The sequence below is a fragment of the Triturus cristatus genome, chromosome 2_2 (assembly GCF_964204655.1).
Source record: "Triturus cristatus chromosome 2_2, aTriCri1.1, whole genome shotgun sequence".
In the NCBI taxonomy this organism is placed as follows: Eukaryota; Metazoa; Chordata; class Amphibia; order Caudata; family Salamandridae; genus Triturus; species Triturus cristatus.
In genome coordinates this window covers 627,696,888-627,715,806 of record NC_140582.1, presented here as the reverse complement: position 1 = coordinate 627,715,806, position 18,919 = coordinate 627,696,888, and the positions used below count along the sequence as shown (strand labels likewise).

The window sequence follows — 18,919 nt, the reverse complement described above, 5'->3', positions numbered from 1 at the left end:
TGTTCCGCCCATGTTGCAAAGGCAATGCATTGTTCGGCGGTCGTGGTATTTGCTATTTCCCATCACAATATGTAGCTTGTCTAAGTAATATTCATTAGGCATGTTGTTTTGCACCCCCTGTGAATGGGCAACTTACGATGTCACCTATTAGTACATTTGCCATATTGCAAATTAAACCCCCGTTTGGAAATCAGTTGTGCAGGTTGCACATCCCTGCCTTGCAGAAGGTGTTAGTGCATCAGGCCCCAGATCCGATTACTGGTGTCTTTGGGGAGCCGAACATTTGAGCAGTGCTACTAAGTGCTATTACAAAACCTGCGTCAAATAGTAATTTATGATATTTCAGTATCTCCATTTGTCCCATACATTGTGATTTTGCACGGGTACACAAGTAGTCAGCTATCCAGCCTCGACAACTCAGACATTGCCATCATGTGCCCCCTATTCTGTTGGATAGTCTTTTAAATGCTTCTGCGTGGTAGACTGTTAAGACTGCAGATATTTCATCCTCCATCAAATACACCTCTAGCTTTACCCTGTCAATAAGGTCCAAAATGGGACTGATCCTTTAAAAAAAAAAAAGAAATGGTTCCAGGCCAATTGCAGTGTTCATCGAATGACTGGCTAATCAGACCTGCAGTTACGTGGCAAAAGTTTTGCTCTATTTCCATCAGCCGTGATAGGGTTTCTAGTCTCAACTAGAGCCTCTTCAATCTATTGTTATCACATCTAATAAGCCAAGCATGCAGTCTTAGTTGGATTCTCTATTATTGTGCTTTAGATTTTTTATAGACTAGGTATCAATCCTCAACCGTCCCCTTTATGTGCATACCTTTTTCTTACCCAAGAATCCGGACATAGCTTGTCCCCGTAGGTCAGTTTTATTTCAATCTCTATGTGTCACTGGTGTCTTCCCAGTACCTACATTATTTAGAAAATTTGCTTCTGTAGTTTCAGCTAAAGAGTCCAGTGTTTTCCACTCTTCCAGTTCTCTTGCCCTGCACCTCCAAACTACTGTGCGTCTAGTTTCTCTATTTCCTAGCACAATCAAAAGGTACGAATGGTCTGAAATTGCCCATTGCTAAGTTTGGCATGTTTTAAAATCTAGTCAAGGAGTTCAAGAAGTAATTTGATCTTGAAAATGAGCTGTGCTTATTCAAGTTGAAAAATTCCTGTTTCACTTCTTTCAGTATCACCATGTAACCTCCAAATCCATAGCTGGAGCAAAACTTCCGGGCAATGAAAGGATGGTTGAAGCTCGTGCAGCAGTGGTTCATACATACTTTACCTTGTCTGTGATCAAATCAAAGACCCCTCTCTGAACCCGCTATACATGAAACAGGGCACCTGACATCTAAAGGACAGTTACTTGTATCCTCGGAGACAAATATCCAGACTATCACTATTTTTTCACTTTCCTCACTGCCCAACAGATGAGGTTAAAACCCTGAGTATCCACCAAAGTCTTATCCACTTGAAAGAGAGATTTGTGTCATCAGTGCCCCCCCAACTTGAGAACCAGTGTAAACAGATTGTAATAACTGAATGTATCTGTCAGCCAACAAAATGGAAGTTGGCAATAATCTGGTGTGATCCTGCAACAGGACCAGGTCAGGGTTGTGTCATATTCGTATTCATTTTTCAGGTGAGAATTTCTTTTGTAACTTGTTGCAGAGCCATACCAATGCGGATTTGTACGTCTATAAGCAATATAAAGCTGTAGTCTAGGGCAGGTTAATATGAACACTTTGTGCTGAATTACAGTTGTTAACCTGAACAAAAATCTCCCCAAACCAACCCTTCTCTGCGTTGTGATTGTCGGACCTTAAACTGCCTATCTTTGCTAGGCACAAAGTGCTAATTACCCTTCCGTTTTTAAAATACCATAACAATGCACTGTGTATCCTGTATCACTGTAACCGGTGGAAGAAAAGAGAGTCCACATTGAAATCCACTGCCTAATCTCCATTTTGTTCTATATCGTTTGAACAGGGATGAAAACTGAGGATCGTGCCAGGGCCACTCACAAGAATATATAAAAATCGATTGAATGGCAATATTGGCTTGTAAATACAAACATATTGCGTCAGGCAGGTCTCCCACCACCATAGTCTAAAAATATGAGCACAAGTACCTGGAGTATCTCTCCCCTCCTGGGTGAGTGGTAATCTATATTGTTTACCTCTTCACCTCTCACCCAGGCCACTGTGGTCAGAGTTAATGGGTTGTGAGGGCCTCCACTTGGCAAGCTGCAGACAGTAAATAAGGTTTCAGTCACCACACATGTTTCCCCTCCTCTAGATCCTGGGGAACTGCAGCAATTTCAGAGGCACTGCATCCTTTCTCAGCTGTCCGCGTTTGCTCCTCTCATAAGCATGTCTGCCTCTAGCGAGTCACATTCCTTTTTAGGTGAAAGAATGTGCCACTTTCTTCAAGTGGCTATAATCCACAGGCAGTAAGGTGCATTTTCTTTCATTCATTCCTTAAAAACATTTAGGTTCCTCCTTCACTACTGTACCGCTTGCCTGTAGTTCGGAAACAGTGGGTGTTTATGCTTTTTTCTAGAGAATCAGGACTTGCTCTCTTGCAGCCTGCAGGATGGGTTCTATGTCCCTGATGTTAAGTAGATATGCAACAAGAAGCCCAAGTTTTTGGGGGAGGTATTGAGCCTGGTGAACTCTTTCAACTGAATAGAAGACAGAGAGATTCTTTAGTTGGAGAGTCTTGGTCATCAGGTTTTCTAGAACGGGTGCCACTCATTTAACCTGAGCTCATTCCTTCCTGCCCACCAGCTAAACATTTTTACACCCAAAGTTAGATGTTGAGAGTCCCCTTGGAAACTGTATCCTTGAGTGCTTTGATATCATCTGAGAGATGTGTGACTCCCTTCTATGCAGTTCCAACCCTCTTGGAAATTATTTGAAAGTATGCTTAGAGAAAATTGACATTATTTAGGACTCTCACTTTCTACTGTTGAAGTGCTGATCTAGAATTTGGTCAGATCATCACACAGTAATGATTCCCGGCCCTTGCTTGCCAGTGTAGGCATTGTGCCAAGTACGGAACATCCTAGCACCAAGATGCTGGAGCTCCTTAAAAGGTATATTTATCTAGTCTATATTGTTGCTGAGAGCAGACTTTCCTCTCATGTCCCACAGTAGCACTAATTTGAATACAGAAAACACTTCTGAGAAATGTAAAAGAATATGGTATTCCCAGCCCAAATAGTCTAACGGAGAGGAGCAGCCAAAGATGGGAATCCTTTGGAGAACAAAACAAGAAGTCAGGCATCCTTTTCTTGTGAAGCAAACAGGCTTGAGGTAGGGATTAAGTGAGCCCGCTTTAAGTAGAGCAGTGGGAGGCCTGAGGAGGCCAGTAACATAATTCAGCAAGTTCCAGAAGTCATCAAGATGCAACAATCAATCACATCCTGATTTGCCCCATTCAGTGACAGTCAATTTTCCTTATGCCCATCTCAAACTCTTCTTGTAGGCCTATAATAAAGGCTTCCCAGCTTAAGAATATACTGGTTGTCACTGCACAGATGAATATGCCAGGGCAAACCTATCTGTTGAGATAGATTCAGACAGTGAATCAGTTTATGAAAGGGAAGAGATTTTTTAGGGTAACCTAACCTCTACCACTATATAAACCCATATAGTCATTGGAAACTCCTTCAATGATCTTGACCTAACAAATGAGTTCGATAACATGGCCCAGACCTGGACCCAGATACATATTAGTATTCCTGTTATCTAAAAGGGGAAACATCCTCTAAATTGGACATGTCCATATCACATGACAAAGATACCGATATTCCCTCAACTTATCCAGTCCTTGCTGCAGTGAGCGCTATGCGCAACACACCATGTAAGAAATTGGATACACTTATTGCACAATAATCAGACTGCACTTCTAAAAGCAATCTCCTGGAGTATGCACACACTTAGGAAAAACTACTGAGGATATTTTGAACAAGGTAATTTTTGGAATGATCTGGTCTTAAAAGTGCAACAGTTATACACATCGATGATTTCATTGACTTAATACAAGTCTTGCCACATAAAATGAAGGGAATACAGAGAGACCACTGGGAAGTTGAAATAACACACAAAACAAGCAGTCCTTTGCCAGATCTATTACAAGGAATACTTAGGAAAACAAAATAAATGATTTAGAAAATCTGCCAAAAGGAATAAACAAAACAACCTCCACTTTGGATAATACCATAAGAACAGTCAGAGCAATATCATCTCCTGCAATTAGAAATGAAATCAGGGACTCTGAAATAAAGCAAAAGATTGCTCAACAGCTCTTATAAAAAAAAGAGCAAATAGCTTAATACCTTCAATTACAAAGGCTGATAGCCAGTCTGACAAATTTCAACCATACATGAGCAAGGGGCATTTAAAAACCTTTGTAAATTAAATAGAAATATCCTGAGAAACAGTACAAATATTCCTTAACTGATGTCTTGAGAACAAAAAACTTACCTGATTTTTTGGGGATTTTAAAAAAAAAATCTAAACAAAAAACATGCAGGAAGAGCACCTGGGAGAAAACAAGTCTGATAATAATACCATCTACAACAAAAATAACTACAGCAGTCAATACAACCAGAGCCATTACAACATTATTTCCCCAAGCAAATACATTTCTGTTGTTAAATCCAGAAAAAAGTGATATTGTCTTATCGCAAATTTCATCATCGCCTGTACAATATCTAAAAAACAGCAAAAAATGTACACATGTCAAGGAAATGTTCCTAGAACAGTGGACCGATTATGGGAATCCTAACTCTCCTCTAATGAAAATAGCAATCATAATAACTAACAAAACTAATATTAAAACACTGGGAAATGTCAGAAATAATAATGATAGCCTAATATAAATCTCTGAAGGAATTATTGCAATAAGGAAAACTCTCCAAGAACCAGTGAGAGATGAGCAAAATAGAAATTGTTGCGAGGAGCAGAATGAAAATAACCTGTTTGATAACTGTCCTGAAAACAATGAGAAGACTATGATTCTGACAACCAACTATGGTCACAAAAGTTCAGTTGTCCAAACAAATTTTAAGTGTTACAGTTAATCAACTAAAGGCATCCAACTTCTTAATTCACTTCCCAATAAACAGGATATGGATAAAACAAATGCTGTTTTTTACAAATTAATTTCTGTTCCATCTACATTTCCACAGGGCCATATGACGCCTTGAATCAGCATAACCTACTCACATCATTTTGAGGATCTGGGTCAAGCCAACTTAAGCAATTTAACAATAATGACATTCTTGACAAATCAAAACCTAGGGAAGGAATTGATTCATACTAGATGTTTAACAATAAACTGTTACTTGAACATTTTGAATAGGAGCAAAACCTTAAGTGAATTGTGAATAAACTTGAAATCAGTGGAGAGTAAAAAATGACCTCACTGCTTGAGACGTGCATAAGAATAAACCAGGGCGAACAACAAATTCAGCACTGTAACTCTCCCCAACATTTCAAAGCTCTGATAAAGCAGTATTTAGTGAAAAGGATAACATAATTATTGTAACAGACAAACACACATTGGGAAGGAACATATACCTCACAGCTGATCTAGCTAACTTTGATGGACGAAAACAAGGGCACAACCAGAACGTATGCCTTAATCAAAGTAACTTGATATTCCTGATATTGGATCCAATGACACACTGTTTATACTGATAACTTGCAGATATATTTATGGAAAATTTCTGTTCTGGATAGTCAATTAAAAAAGAATGGATTTTCAATTTAAAAAGAATGAATACAAACTAAGAACCTTTCTGAAAAACTATAATATAATCTACTTGCAAGAAACCTGGAAATCGATTAATGTTTGCTTTCAAAATTTCAGAATTGTCAATATTCCAGCTACTGGAATTTTCTGGATCTTATCTCTATCCTCTACCGCTGCCTCCACCTGTCCAACTTCCCACATTCTGGCTATCATAGGTGTTACTATCTGGTAGGCTTTAGCCAGTTTACGGGGAGAGTGTTGGATGTGGCTCCATCTCACTTTCCTCCTATTATTGGTGATCTTTAAAGCGCTAGGCCCGATCAATGAGGGGGGACAGAGGGTGGACCCACCAAGTTTCAACTGCTCCAGAATTGCAATCAGGGCATTGTGGTCACTATCCTGCCTCGCTTGAACGTGGAAATCCAGGACTTTTTCCCAGGTTCTGGTTTCCACCAAGATGTAATCTATTAGCGAGGCCTGGCCTTCTCTATTGAACGTAAATTGGGCGGGAGTGTCGGATTTGGTCCTCCCATTGCAAGCCCTTAGAGAGTGAAGCAGCATGAGTGAATGGACTTTTTGGCATCCAGGGGGGACCAATGTTTGATTGGGGTAATCTGCGGAGCAGCAATTGACCAATATAGATCTTCTGAGGGGGCCTCTTGAGTTAGATGGGTAAGTGGCTCGAATTGGCAGTTGACGTCCCCTCCTAAAATTAACAGGGACGCTGGGTCCAGGGTTGGGATGAAGTGCCCTAGGTGATCTATGGTAGCGGACTCTTGTCTGTTGGTCACAGGTCTTGAGTAGACATTTATGAGGGCTAATTTCATCTTGGCAGGAAAAGACAGCAGAACATATTGAATGTCGTTGGTGGAAGTTGTCAGCTGCTCAGCTCTGCACCCAAGATGAGTGCCTACCCAGAGCGTGAGTCCACCAGACGGGCGCCCCTTCTCCCCCTTAGTAGCCAAAATATTAAATGTCGCAAAGCCGACCCTATGGTATTCTTCCCAGGCCCAGGTCTCTTGGAATAGGCAAATGTCCTGGTTGTCCACAAATGCCCCCCAGTCTGAGCAAACTAGTTTGCTTTTTAATCCTGCTATATTCCATGATAGAATTTGTAGATTTTTACTCTTGGATCCCGACCTTCTAGATGCCTCCATGGGAATAGTACAGGGGGGGTGGTAAGCATCCTGATGTGCCCTCATTGGTCTTGCGGAGACTCCACTGGGTTCTCCCACAGGATTACAGCCCTGATGTACAACACGGGAAGTGGCGGCCTTCACCTTGCTCAAAAGGCAGTCTACTGATTGGATACTGGACCGATGGTAAAGTATATTAAAGAAAGCAATACCACAATCTCCCCTGGCCCTAATGGGCTGTAATGTACAATCATGAAATGTAATATGGAAAAGTGGGGCCACCTAATGGCTCCTGTATTCAGCTCCGTGATGCATTGTGGCCAGGTACAACCATCTTGGAAAGGCTCTATAGTGCAACCCATTTTCAAACAAGCTTTGGCACAGCCAATATGTCGCGCCTATGCGAAATGCTATTGCCTTTGTCAATGTTTTTTTTAGCCTTGTTAAACAGCAGCACATCTGCTGTGCACTATGGCTAAAAATGGGAAAAATAGCACTGTGACATGGTCAATGCCGTCTGCTTTATAGCCCTTTTTAAAAGAATTTTTAAACAATGCTAATAATTCTACTATGTGTTCAGTGTTTTTAAGCCATGTTGTACAGCTGCGTGCTTGCTGTGTAACATGGAAGTAAAAAAAAAAAAAGCTTTAAAGCGGCCAGTGTTGACTGAATCATAGCACTTTTTTTTTTCTTTCACTTTCAGCCATTCAGAACAGTAGATAAGCTGTTGTACAACATGGCTAAGAAACCTCGATAAAGCCAATAGATCTTGTGTAAGCCAGACCTGTTGGCTTTGCCAGTGCTTGTTTCATAACCTGATGCAGGCCGTCTAAAAGAAGCAGCTAACCCTCCTATCGCATATTGACAATGGCTTGGCCCCTATACAACTCTTCGCTGTCTTTCAGCCAGGATTACCACGTACTTGCATGAAGCGCTCATGCATTATATTTTATTCTGCGTAGACGGTTAGTGTGATTTCAAACTAGTTTGAAATAGGCAATGCTTTTCCCCAAGTGCCGGTTTTCTAGCAGTGGCAAGAACTCCATGTTGTGTGAATGTTTGCATAAGCAAATAGGGAGGCAGGATACTGGAGAAAGAGTGTGTGGGAGAGGGTAGACATATGTGGTGCTGTGGGCAGAGCTGGCGACTTCGGAACTGGTGAACCAGGTTTAAGTCTTGGCATCCTGTCCACATCCTGTGATTCTGGGCAAATCCATGAATCTACCCAGCCTTAATAAAAAAGAGAATTTGAACCTGTAGAATGTAACAGGTGCTCATGCAAAGTGCTGATATCTGCGGGTCGGATCGAGTTCAGGTTATTAAAAGAAATGCCAAAAAAGCTAAAATCACAGCACGAGCAACGGATAGACGCCCAATTAAGATTAATTAATCTGTACTTGGTCCATGCCCCACACAAACAAAAGGAAGTGACGCAGCGCATAATCTGCCAATTTAGAAGGCGGCAAAGAAGAGTGATAAAGATGCCAACGAATGGTAAGTAATAGGCAGGCTGAAATACCCTCTTTTTGGTTTTTTTAAGCCACAAGTTTGTTGCCATGGTGACAGCACATGCAGACGAGACCTAAAAAGGAGTGAAAGATATTCCAAACAGTTATCAAATATTTGCACTATTAGATGTGGGCGGAAAGTTTTTCGCAAAACATCTGCTAACCTTCTTGGAAGAATGGGCGGAAAATAAAAACTTTACATTATTTTGCCATTATCCATCATGGGGAAAAAACATGCACTACCAAGATGAATCTTTTTGCGTGTTTCACTGACTACTCTACAGCTTTCAATACGGTGGGGGATAGCCATGATTCTGTTACAATTAAATATTGATCTCAGCAGTGATATGTGGATCAGGGAAGGTTATGACCCCAAAAATCACTACAAATAACTGTTTGAAACAGGGATGCTTCCTGACACCGCTACTCTTTTCCCTCTAGATAACAGATATTCCAGAAATGCTATAACAAAGCAACGGAGATGTATCAAAACATGCTAGTGTACAGGGCTTGTACTCAGCTTAGACTGAGGACGTCTCAGAACGGCCTGCAATGGCAGATGAATCGGTTACATGCGTATAGGGGCATATTTATTAAAATATCATGCAGATCATCACAGTAAGCCACCTTGCTGCGTGACAGGGAAAGGGCAGGAATGCACTGTATTTAACATAATACAGAGCATTCCTGGCTTTTCCCAGTGCTGGCGTACAATGTGCTGCCTAGCCCCAACACAGGCACCCTTACACTATGGAGCAAGGGTGCCTGCATTGTAAGCAGGATTGTTTTTGTGCAGAAATGGACACTGTACATAAACAAACCCCTGAGGCATTTTCCTCTTTCTATGTGTGTTGCTAAGTGCAGCACACCTAGAAAGCGGAAAAACGAGGAGAAATAAACATATTTCTGCTTGTTACGCCTCCCATGGGGATGTGTAGGATTTTGACATTCCCAGATCTACCAGTAATGGTAAATCTGGTAATGCGCTAAAATCTATGGGTGTTGTGTGGGAACACCAACGCATCACCCATGGAACTCCTCCCTATGGCAGAATAACGCAACACAGTGATTTGCGCTGCGTTACTCAAACCATTCAGGGCCATGCAAGGGGGCCTTGCGTGGCCTGATATATCTGCTTTATGAGTTGTCACTCTTGCACCCCGTTGCATGGCGCAAGGGCAACACATCTCACTGGTAAATAAGGCCCATAATATGGAAAACAATCTTCAAATTAATTACAGTAAGACCAAAGTAATGTCATTTGGATGTAATAGCCCAACATATAACTGACCAGGACTTCTAACTAAGATCGAGTATTTACCTTCTTACACATACCTTGGAGTCAAAATGGGCAAAAACGTAAATTCAGATTCACACATAGAACACTTACAAAGCAAAACCTCAAGTGCAACTGGAGCCATAAAAAGATTTGTAATTAAATATGGTGGAGATGTCCCCACAGAATCCAGAAAGACGATCACCCATGTACTCATCACCAGCAGACTTGACTACGACAACACACACTACCCTGGTGCCACCCAGAAATAGCTCAGGAAACTACAGAACACAACACCCCAACATCTCCACTGGCTCCCAATCAACAAGAGAATCACCTTCAAGCTCCTCACACATGCCTGCAAAGCTCTCCACGATGCAGGACTAGCATATCTGAACCACCGCCTGGCATTCTAGGTACCCGCCAGACAACTTCGCTCCGCCCAACTTGCCCTGGTCACTGTCTCATGGATTCACAAGACCAGAACTGGAGGAAGACCTTTCTCCTACATCGCCGCCAAGACATGGTACTCCCTGCCCCTCCATATCAGGAAGGACCTCAAGACCTGGCTCTTGGACTGAACCTCCACGCCCACACAGGTCTGCAGCCCCTCCCCCCACACAACTCCTTGAGACCCTCACGGTGAGTAACCGTGTTGTAAAAACTCCTGATTAATTGATTGATTGATTGAGAGGTGGTCGACCTATCCATATCCAATACACACCTATGGTACAATACACCGAAAACCCACCACAATTGATAAACTGAAAAACATTTTCTTTCCTGTGTAGAAAAATGTCTCAGTCTAAGAACTTTAATTCCTCAGTGTTGTTTGTGATTCGAGGTAGCTCTTAGCGTCTCTGAAGGCAATAACACGTATTAATCAATTAAATTTCTATATAGACTGCCATGTATCCGGAATGAACACCCTCAAATCATTGATTAAAGAAGAGTGGGTAAAGCGAGATCACTCTTGCTTTATCCACTCTCTTTGGTGAGTGGGTAAAGCGAGACCAAAGTGAGTCACCAAAGTGCTGTCAGTTTATAGCATTCAGTCCTTGAAGGAATTAATAAAAATGCCTAGAGATCAATGTAAGCTACAATTAAAACAAGAAATAAAAGCATACTATTTCCAAAAGGACATAGAGAAATTTTTATTGTACAAATATAATACATATAAGATAGGAACATACACACTGCAGAGACAACTCTAGCTGGATTTCAACATAAACACTTGAGTGAAGAAATCTTATTTACGTTTATCAGTTGGCCTAACGGCTAGGGCGGGCAACTTCAAACCTGGCAAACTGGGTGCAAGCCTTGGCAATGACGCTGAATATCCTGTGATTCTGGGCAAATCGCTTAATCTCCCGTGCCTAATAAAAATGAATGTGTCCTCATATAACGCAACTGGTGCTATGTAAAGCGCTCTGATACCCGATTCATGTCAAGTTTGCGCTATATATATAAATCTCTGTAAAATAAAAAAAAATATATATATATATATATATATATATATATATCAATCATCCTTCGGCTCCTTTCGCTGATGTGGCGCTCTTTCAGTTGTGCGTTACCTTGCAACCGAGCCCAGCCGCCATTAATCTTCAAACCCTTTCCGCAAAGAAAGAAATAGGTCGCACTCTGGTAATAGTTTCCCCACTTTTGTTGGTTTTAATTTCCCAAAATTATATCCGAAGATATATATATGTATGTATATCAGAATACACCGTCAATCTGCAGCTTCGCGCCAAGGACGGAGACGGACCACAGTTAAGTGCCAGAATGCGTGATTTATTTAGCCTGTACGGTCTTGACGCGTTTCGGTTCGATAATGAACCTTGATCACATGACAGGGGTACAGCGTAACCTTACAATATTTAAAGTGACAGTGCAATGAGGTAAGCATTAACAAGGTAAAAAGACTAATGCGAGCCTGACGGCTGCTTAAAACATATGTTAGCGGCACAAGTTTAAAAATGCTAAAATCTTTGATTGAATAAATATCATGACATTTGCATATCAAGTCGATAGATAGAGAAATAGCAATTCATTCGTGCCATGTATGTATATGTATATATATATATATATATATATATAATTCCCTTTACAAGAATTCAATAGCTCCTGGAAATAACAAATATTTGCTGGTTCTGTAACAGAGGTCGGCAATCTATTGAACACGTACTATGTATGTGACCAGGTTTGCTTGACTTGCGTAAGAAATATAAAAATATATATTTTTGGGGCAAGAGGAGTCATAACAATCTCTGAGGCAACGTTATACTGTTTTACAGTACAACACCCAAAAATATTGAACATGCTATGAAATATCTAGGCTTGGCTATAAATAAGGTTGAAAGTACAAATACTGGATAATCTTTTCATTTAATGCTTTTAAAATATTGACAGTCGATTTTATGAATAATTAATATTGTCATGAACTGTGGTTTTAAGAAATAATTTTGTATGGTTTGACATGAAACTTACGCAATAAAGGATGCATTACCATTATTACTGCAGAAAATGAAGCAAAATGTTACTACTTGTAGCCTGAGTCCATACGCCTTCTGCTGCGCATCTGAGCAGAAACCAATACCTCACAGTTTAGTTAATAGCGCATAACTGATATCACCCAGGAGCCATCAGTACCTTTTTGATGAATCGTAGCCCTAATCAATTAGCATCTATTTTCATCCTTCTGTCAGCTTCCATTTCATATTACTCCAAGACATTGCAGATTACTCAGACAACCCACCACACTTCATTTTCCCCGATGCAGGCTCAGCCCGAACAAATCATGTTCTTTGGCTGCTTTTGATCAGTCCTAGGTGCAGATACTCTTCAGATTATGCAATAAACTTTGCAAATGAATTTGCTACTGTAACTGGCCTATTGCTGATTGAAGCTGTATGAACATTGATGCTCTATGTTTTAAACTTCTGTACAAGTAACTTATACAGTTGCATACATAAATGTTAAAACAGACCCGGGTTTATGCTGCATCACTTCCTACTGGCACAACTGGAAATAATCTTTAGCCTAATAATTATATCATTCTTGTACGATCCATGTTCTCTTCCATGTTTTACAGTAACTTGACTTTAATGATTTCTTTTTCTTTCTAGTGACATTTGGGCTCTGGGTTGTGTTCTTTATGAAATGTGCACACTGAAACATGCAGTAAGTATGCTCCTTCAAATAATTATAAGACCCAACATAAAAAATGAAAATACTTATTTCATGATTCTATCATTGCTTCGTAAATGCACATAAGTGTGGACAGTTAAAATTATTAATGCATGTTATTCAATTTGCTGCTCTTGAAATCCATTGCTAAATAAATGTAGTTTTGTACAATCTTGCTGGTTAGATGAAGCATAGCCCTCAGACTTGGTACACAAGTTCAGAAACAACTGCCTCTGCAGACTCAACTCCCAAATGGTTCACTCCTGGATCCCCTTTCACAGTGCCAGATGAGAGAAGCTCTTCCTTTTACACAGATCCATCCTTACATTGATCTCAGCAGTTGTTACAAATCATGCTCATCAATTCCATCCGCTCCAAGTTTGGAAGTTGATGTATGCATAAAAGGATAGCACACATTTAATGGAGAGAAAATAAAATAATCCTTCATTTAATTTTAAACTATACAAAGTAGCCAAAACCCTAAAGTATAAATATGCAACAGGTGAGTGATAAATCTAAAAACCTAAACCATATGCAATATTTGAATTAATTAATATGCTTTATTGGTAGTAGGTCATTGTTACTGGTCAGCTCGCTGAAGACTTTACTTTATTGGAGTTACCAGTTCTGCATTAGCCTTTGTTACAACCCAGTGAAACCTTAACCATCCCTGTACACCTGTTCAGATAGATTGCACACATTTTCCATGATCTCTTTTCTCCTCTGTTGCCTGTCCTTGGCAGTGTGTTGACCTTGCCCAAATTACATGGTTTCTTGTTTTCTTTTGTCTTTTGGTGGTAAGTCTCTCAAACAGCTGTGCTTCCATCTTCTTTACTTATTTCTAGGACAGGAAGCCAAGAAGTGTGGGTATTGGCCACAGGTGATGCAGGTTATCTGTACTGCGCTGTCACCTAATTAGGACTTAACAATGTGTCTTAGACTAAGATGAGCTGCTTGGTCAAAATTCATGTTCATTGCCACTTTTGAGCAGGTACAGAAACACAGAAAATTCAAAACGCTTAAGAAAGGGCGAGTAGAGGAGCCAAGATGGCGATCGGGACGGCAGCGTAGGCTCCCGGCTCCGTGAACCTCCGCATCCCGCACAGATATCCTGCATGAGATCCTTAGCCTGCACTACACGCCCGTGTTGGTGATTGAGAGCGGCAACCGATCGCGTGATTCTGAAGTTTCTGGCGGCGGTACCGCCGGAGAAATCTTCACCTGAAGTTTGCGGCCTGTGCAACCCTGAAACCGGGACCTCGAGTGGACAACCTGGCCGGGCGGCAGTTCAACAACAGCGGCCATTGGTGACTGGGTGGAGTCGGAATACCGGAGCGGTGCGGATATTGGCCTGAATTCCGCCGTGGACACTCCTACCACTGGGCGTAGCGGAACGAGTGCATGCTCGAGGTGACAATCCCAAGATTCTTCGGTAATTGCCTGAGCCCTCGCCGGTGAGCTGCTCGGACGCTGCCTGTAACTCGTCCCGATTTTCGCTGGCTGCTCCCGGATTTTTGCGGGCGCTCGTCCAGGGTGAGGATAACTGTTATCTGTGACCATACACCGGATACATATTTTGCCTGCCCCCGGAACCCTGTTTGCAGTACCATGGAACTTGATGCGCTTGTGCCTGGTTCCCGGTCCCAATCTGGGGTGGAACTACCCTGCGGCCATCTTGATAGGATGGATTCTACCATCCTGTATACTGGGTCGCAGCAAGATTGGGAGTGTGTGGCTAAGAGGAGCGTAGCACAGCGGGCGCGAGGAGCTGTTCTGGGGTACGGTGACCTTCTCGAAGCTCTCGGTGCCCTTCGTTCCACCCTGGTCCACGGCGCCTGGGTACTGGGGAGAAAGCTTGATGGTATTGCGTCAGCGTCGGAGCAGTTGCAATCTGCCTGTCCCCAGGTAACCAGGGACTCGTTTTACTTCACACAGGAGGACAGTGTTGTGGCCGCCCCTGTGAATAGGGGACAGTTGGAAATTCCTGACAATGTGCCAACGTGTGGTCGGCTGGCTGTTGGTCGGGTCTGTTCCGGAGGTCTTAGAGTTGAGCAGAAGGTGGTGGCTTTGTCTCACGCGCAGCCTCCGGCGACCCAGGCAATAATCAAGCAATGTTCGCCTGCTCTGGCTGATTCCCACATCCTGGACCTTGTGTGCAGGGCATGTCCTGGGGCAGTACTGGGAAAGATGATCCTCCACGATGATGACTGTGTTGGTATTCAGAGACGTCCACTCTACATGTGCGTGTCGCTTCTGGTTCCTTTTTGGACGCTCCCTTTCCTTGTAACATTGGACATGGCACTGGGTCGATGGGTATGCATCGGTGGATTCGCAAAGAGAGGCCAAGGATAAGACTGATCCCTCAGAGGGTGTCATCTACTAGGCGGGCGGGCACAGGGGTTGCGTGCTCTCACGGCATGACTAATAGTGTAATAGGTGCATGACGCTCCCCATTTTTCTTTGACATGGGAAAATTTTTTGTTGATTACTGTCTGCTTTGGGGAGGAACACATTGTGCGGGAGGGAGAAGCCGGGGGCATGTTTGAAGGCCCTCCTCCAGTTTATTAGTACTCTCTCCACTCCCCCGTTAGGTGGGGTTTCTTTTCTTTCTCCTTTTTCTCTGTTTCTTCTATATTTCGGGTCTGGTTCTGGGGCGACAGGCACACTGCTGGGGGGGGGGGGCCGTAGTCATCTGCAGAGGTGCAGGGTGGGGGGCTGGGGGAGGGTTTTTTTTTTTTCTTTTTTTTTTTTTTTAGTTTTTCTTTTTACTTTGTTTCTATGGCCTCTTTCCTCTTCTCTTATCTTTCTTTGTCTTCTTTTCTGGGGTCAGTACGGTAGGTTTCCTTCGCTGTCAATCGCTGCTTTTTCATTTGTGCCTCAATTTCCGTGGTGCTTTCTGGGTCTTAGGGCAGGGGACTGCAGGCGCAAATGGCTCGTGATATTCTTCCACATCCTGAACCTCCTGTTTGTGCGCCATTGACTTGATAGATTGCTGTTTATTGTTGACGTTTACTATTCTGCCCGCCATTTTTCGCTACTGGGAAATTGTTTGGCACCTGATCCTTCCATTCTCTATTATAAAATGAAGACCTTTTATATCCTGGTTTCCTACTTGGGCTGCTAAGTGGCCGAGAGTATACTAGCATGGAGATTCTGCTCCCCGAGGTGCTGCCTGTGATTGAAATTTGTTTTTTGTTAATCCAACTGCTTAGCGGCCGGCCCCGGGGGTTGTAGGCCCATACTTGTCTTTGGTTGAAATGTCAATAAAGGTTTTTACAAAAAAAAAAAAAAAAAAAAAAAGGCGAGTAGTCATGCTATAGTTATGACATTTCTCATTCTTGTCAAGGAAGAGGTAAAATAAATACTAAGTAAGAAGAGAGGAGTCTTGGTTTAGGATGAAATAGACCAAAAAGACATAATTTGAAAATGTATAGGGAAGAAGGTTGTAGTGCCTGGGAAAATAGCTGCTGACGGTTGTAAACTCTCAAACTTGGAGAAAGGAAATGCCACTTCTAGTAATGATTGACTAGCTGTCACCATTGTCTTACATATTGTTTTTTCTTCTAAGGTATTTTATTGAGTTTACAATGCATTAACCACAAAACGCCATTCTTAATAAATACATAAACTTTGGTGATCGAGTCAAGTTACATTTGGCGCTCTCCACTTCTACATCCCTTATCCCCTTTAGATCCATCATATATCCAACTTTAGGTAAGTATCACTTCTTTCATCTCTTACCTAGCAATAATAATCAGCTCATTCTTCCCAGGTTATAAGCATACCATTCTTAATGATCTTAGTCCAGTTGGGCATTTCAGTCCTATATGTCTACCAGCTGAGTGGTGTAGCAGTAACTTCCATTGTTTTTCAAATTTGATGGCTCGGTCATTAAGATCCCAAGTTAATTTATCCATTGGCCACAACTACCACAATTTACTAGCCCACTCTAGGATGTTCGGATCATTTTTTAATCTTCCAACTGTTCAGCTGTTAGTATAATATTTGTCATGGTCCTACATTCATTTCCAGCCGTCCCCTGCACCTCAGACAGTTTCAACCAAAGAATTATCACTGCTGGGTCAAACTTTATCAGATAGCCCACAGTGTCTTTAATTTTTCTCAAAATTTCTTCCCAGAAAGTCTGCAGTATAGCCCATTACCTCGATACGATACGTAACTAACCTTGATTGTTATTGTCCTTTTCTTGTGGTTGTACCATAGGTTTTATGAGATTACATTGGTCTCTCTATGCTGCTGTGAATACTCATATGAGGTTTACTTATTGTGTAGTGTTTTGACAAGCTGAATATGGAAATTCAAGGGTCTCCCTATGCCACTGTGCACAGTTACACGAGTTTTCGCTTATGTAATCCCAGGCTTGGGATGTTTTCTGCTCAGCTTGTAAATATGTATGATAAAACAAAAATTCTTATTTGTAAATATAAGATTGCAAAAGCACAGGTTTATGGTGTAAGTGTTTGACAGTACTCATGGTACAAGAGTTTCCCATACTGTCACATCTTGTGGTGGAATATGATTTAATATTGTAAATATGAGTTAAAGTAATGTGCTTAGTGTGAACATGGCCTTGGCGGTATGACTATGTAATCATGTAAATAAAATTTTATTGATTGGTTATATAAATTGTGCAAATGACTCGGTCTATACACAAACGCTGATTTTAAAAAAGAAAAAAAAGATTTTTAATACTGTATGTTGTCTGTATTTTTGTAGCCCTGAAGAGGTCCTCAATCAGGACGAAACGCGTTGACTACTGTGAAGAAAGAAATTATAATAAAGGAATATGTAAATTACGATATTTTGGTGGAATTGTTTCCTTATTTTTCATTGTGTGCGGATCAAATTCTTTATGCAGTTGCTGGTTGTGAAAGTTTCTTTCACTAATTTAAGAAACTAAGGGGTCTTGTTTCCTTTGATCTTTGCACCAAAAGCCAGCAATATTCACAAGACATTAATAAGTGCGGTATTGCATCCTAGACCTCCTTTGTGAATCTTGTGCCTCCAACCACTGCCATCCCCCTGATGAACATCTTAGGGGCACTGGTAAGGCCAAAGGGGAGCACAGCAAACTCATAATACTGGCACCGTGATCCACAGATAACTCTTGTGGGTACGGTAGGGCAGGAGTATAGAAGTAAGCAACCCGCAAGCCCAACGCAGGGTCGAGGGCAGATAAGACCTGAGCCAAGGTGAGCACCTTTAATTTTTCCTTCTTCACGAAGAAGTATAGAGGGTGTAGGGGCTGAGGCCTCTGTCCTTTTTCAGTACCAGAACGTAGAGGGAATAGCAACCACAACCTACTTCTGATGCCGGTAACCTTTCAATGGTTCCTTTGGGCAGAAGAGCCAATACGTCTGGTTACAAGAGTGATAAGTGGTTCTCAGTCAGCTGATTGGAGAATGGTGGCAAGGGTGGTGGTGGTCTCGTTGAAGGGGAAGGCATAGCACCTCTGGACATTTTGGAGCTTCCATTTGTCTGAAGTTATTTCCCACCATTAGGTAAGGTGCTACCAAATCCTGCCACCAACCGGTTACCCATTTGGGGACAAGGGCAAACTAAAGAGGCTTCTGTGTTGTGGTTGAGGTGATGGTGACTGATTAGGTCGACCTCTAGCTCTGGTTCCCACGAGGCAAGTGAAAAGTTGGAGGCCTGTACCACCAGGCTCTCGGGGGTGCTGGTAGAGGAAGGCTAGGTCCACTTGAGTGGGATGATTGCGGCGAGTAGTGGTCCTGGACACAGGAGTACCTGTGCAGGGCTTGGTTCAGGCACTGATCCACAAGACTTGAACCCAGGAGGTTTTCACATCTTCTGAAAAATAGGATGAAAAAAAGGCACATTAATCTTCTACAAAACGTCAAAAAAATCCAGGCATAAAATGATCGAAGTGAGCTCGTCTGGATCTGCGTCCATCGTGCAGAAAAGAAGGAACTGAGCTCAGTATACTGGAGTGGCACCTGTAAAGTCACTGCGCAAACAACTTCCAGCCCGGACGACGGCGCCATGCAGACATGATTGATGCC

The 18,919-nt window shown here is 42.0% G+C and overlaps 1 protein-coding gene across 2 annotated transcripts in view; it reads left to right on the top strand.

Annotated features, from left to right (window-relative positions):
• The window catches only part of NEK1 (NIMA related kinase 1), a 1,277,786-nt gene that overhangs the window by 266,491 nt on the left and 992,376 nt on the right, over positions 1 to 18,919 (top strand). For both annotated transcript variants that reach the window (XM_085641815.1, XM_085641814.1), the window contains exon 7: positions 12,815 to 12,869. In XM_085641815.1, coding sequence (XP_085497941.1) covers positions 12,815 to 12,869 — 55 coding nt within the window. The remainder of the gene's footprint in view (positions 1 to 12,814; positions 12,870 to 18,919) is intronic.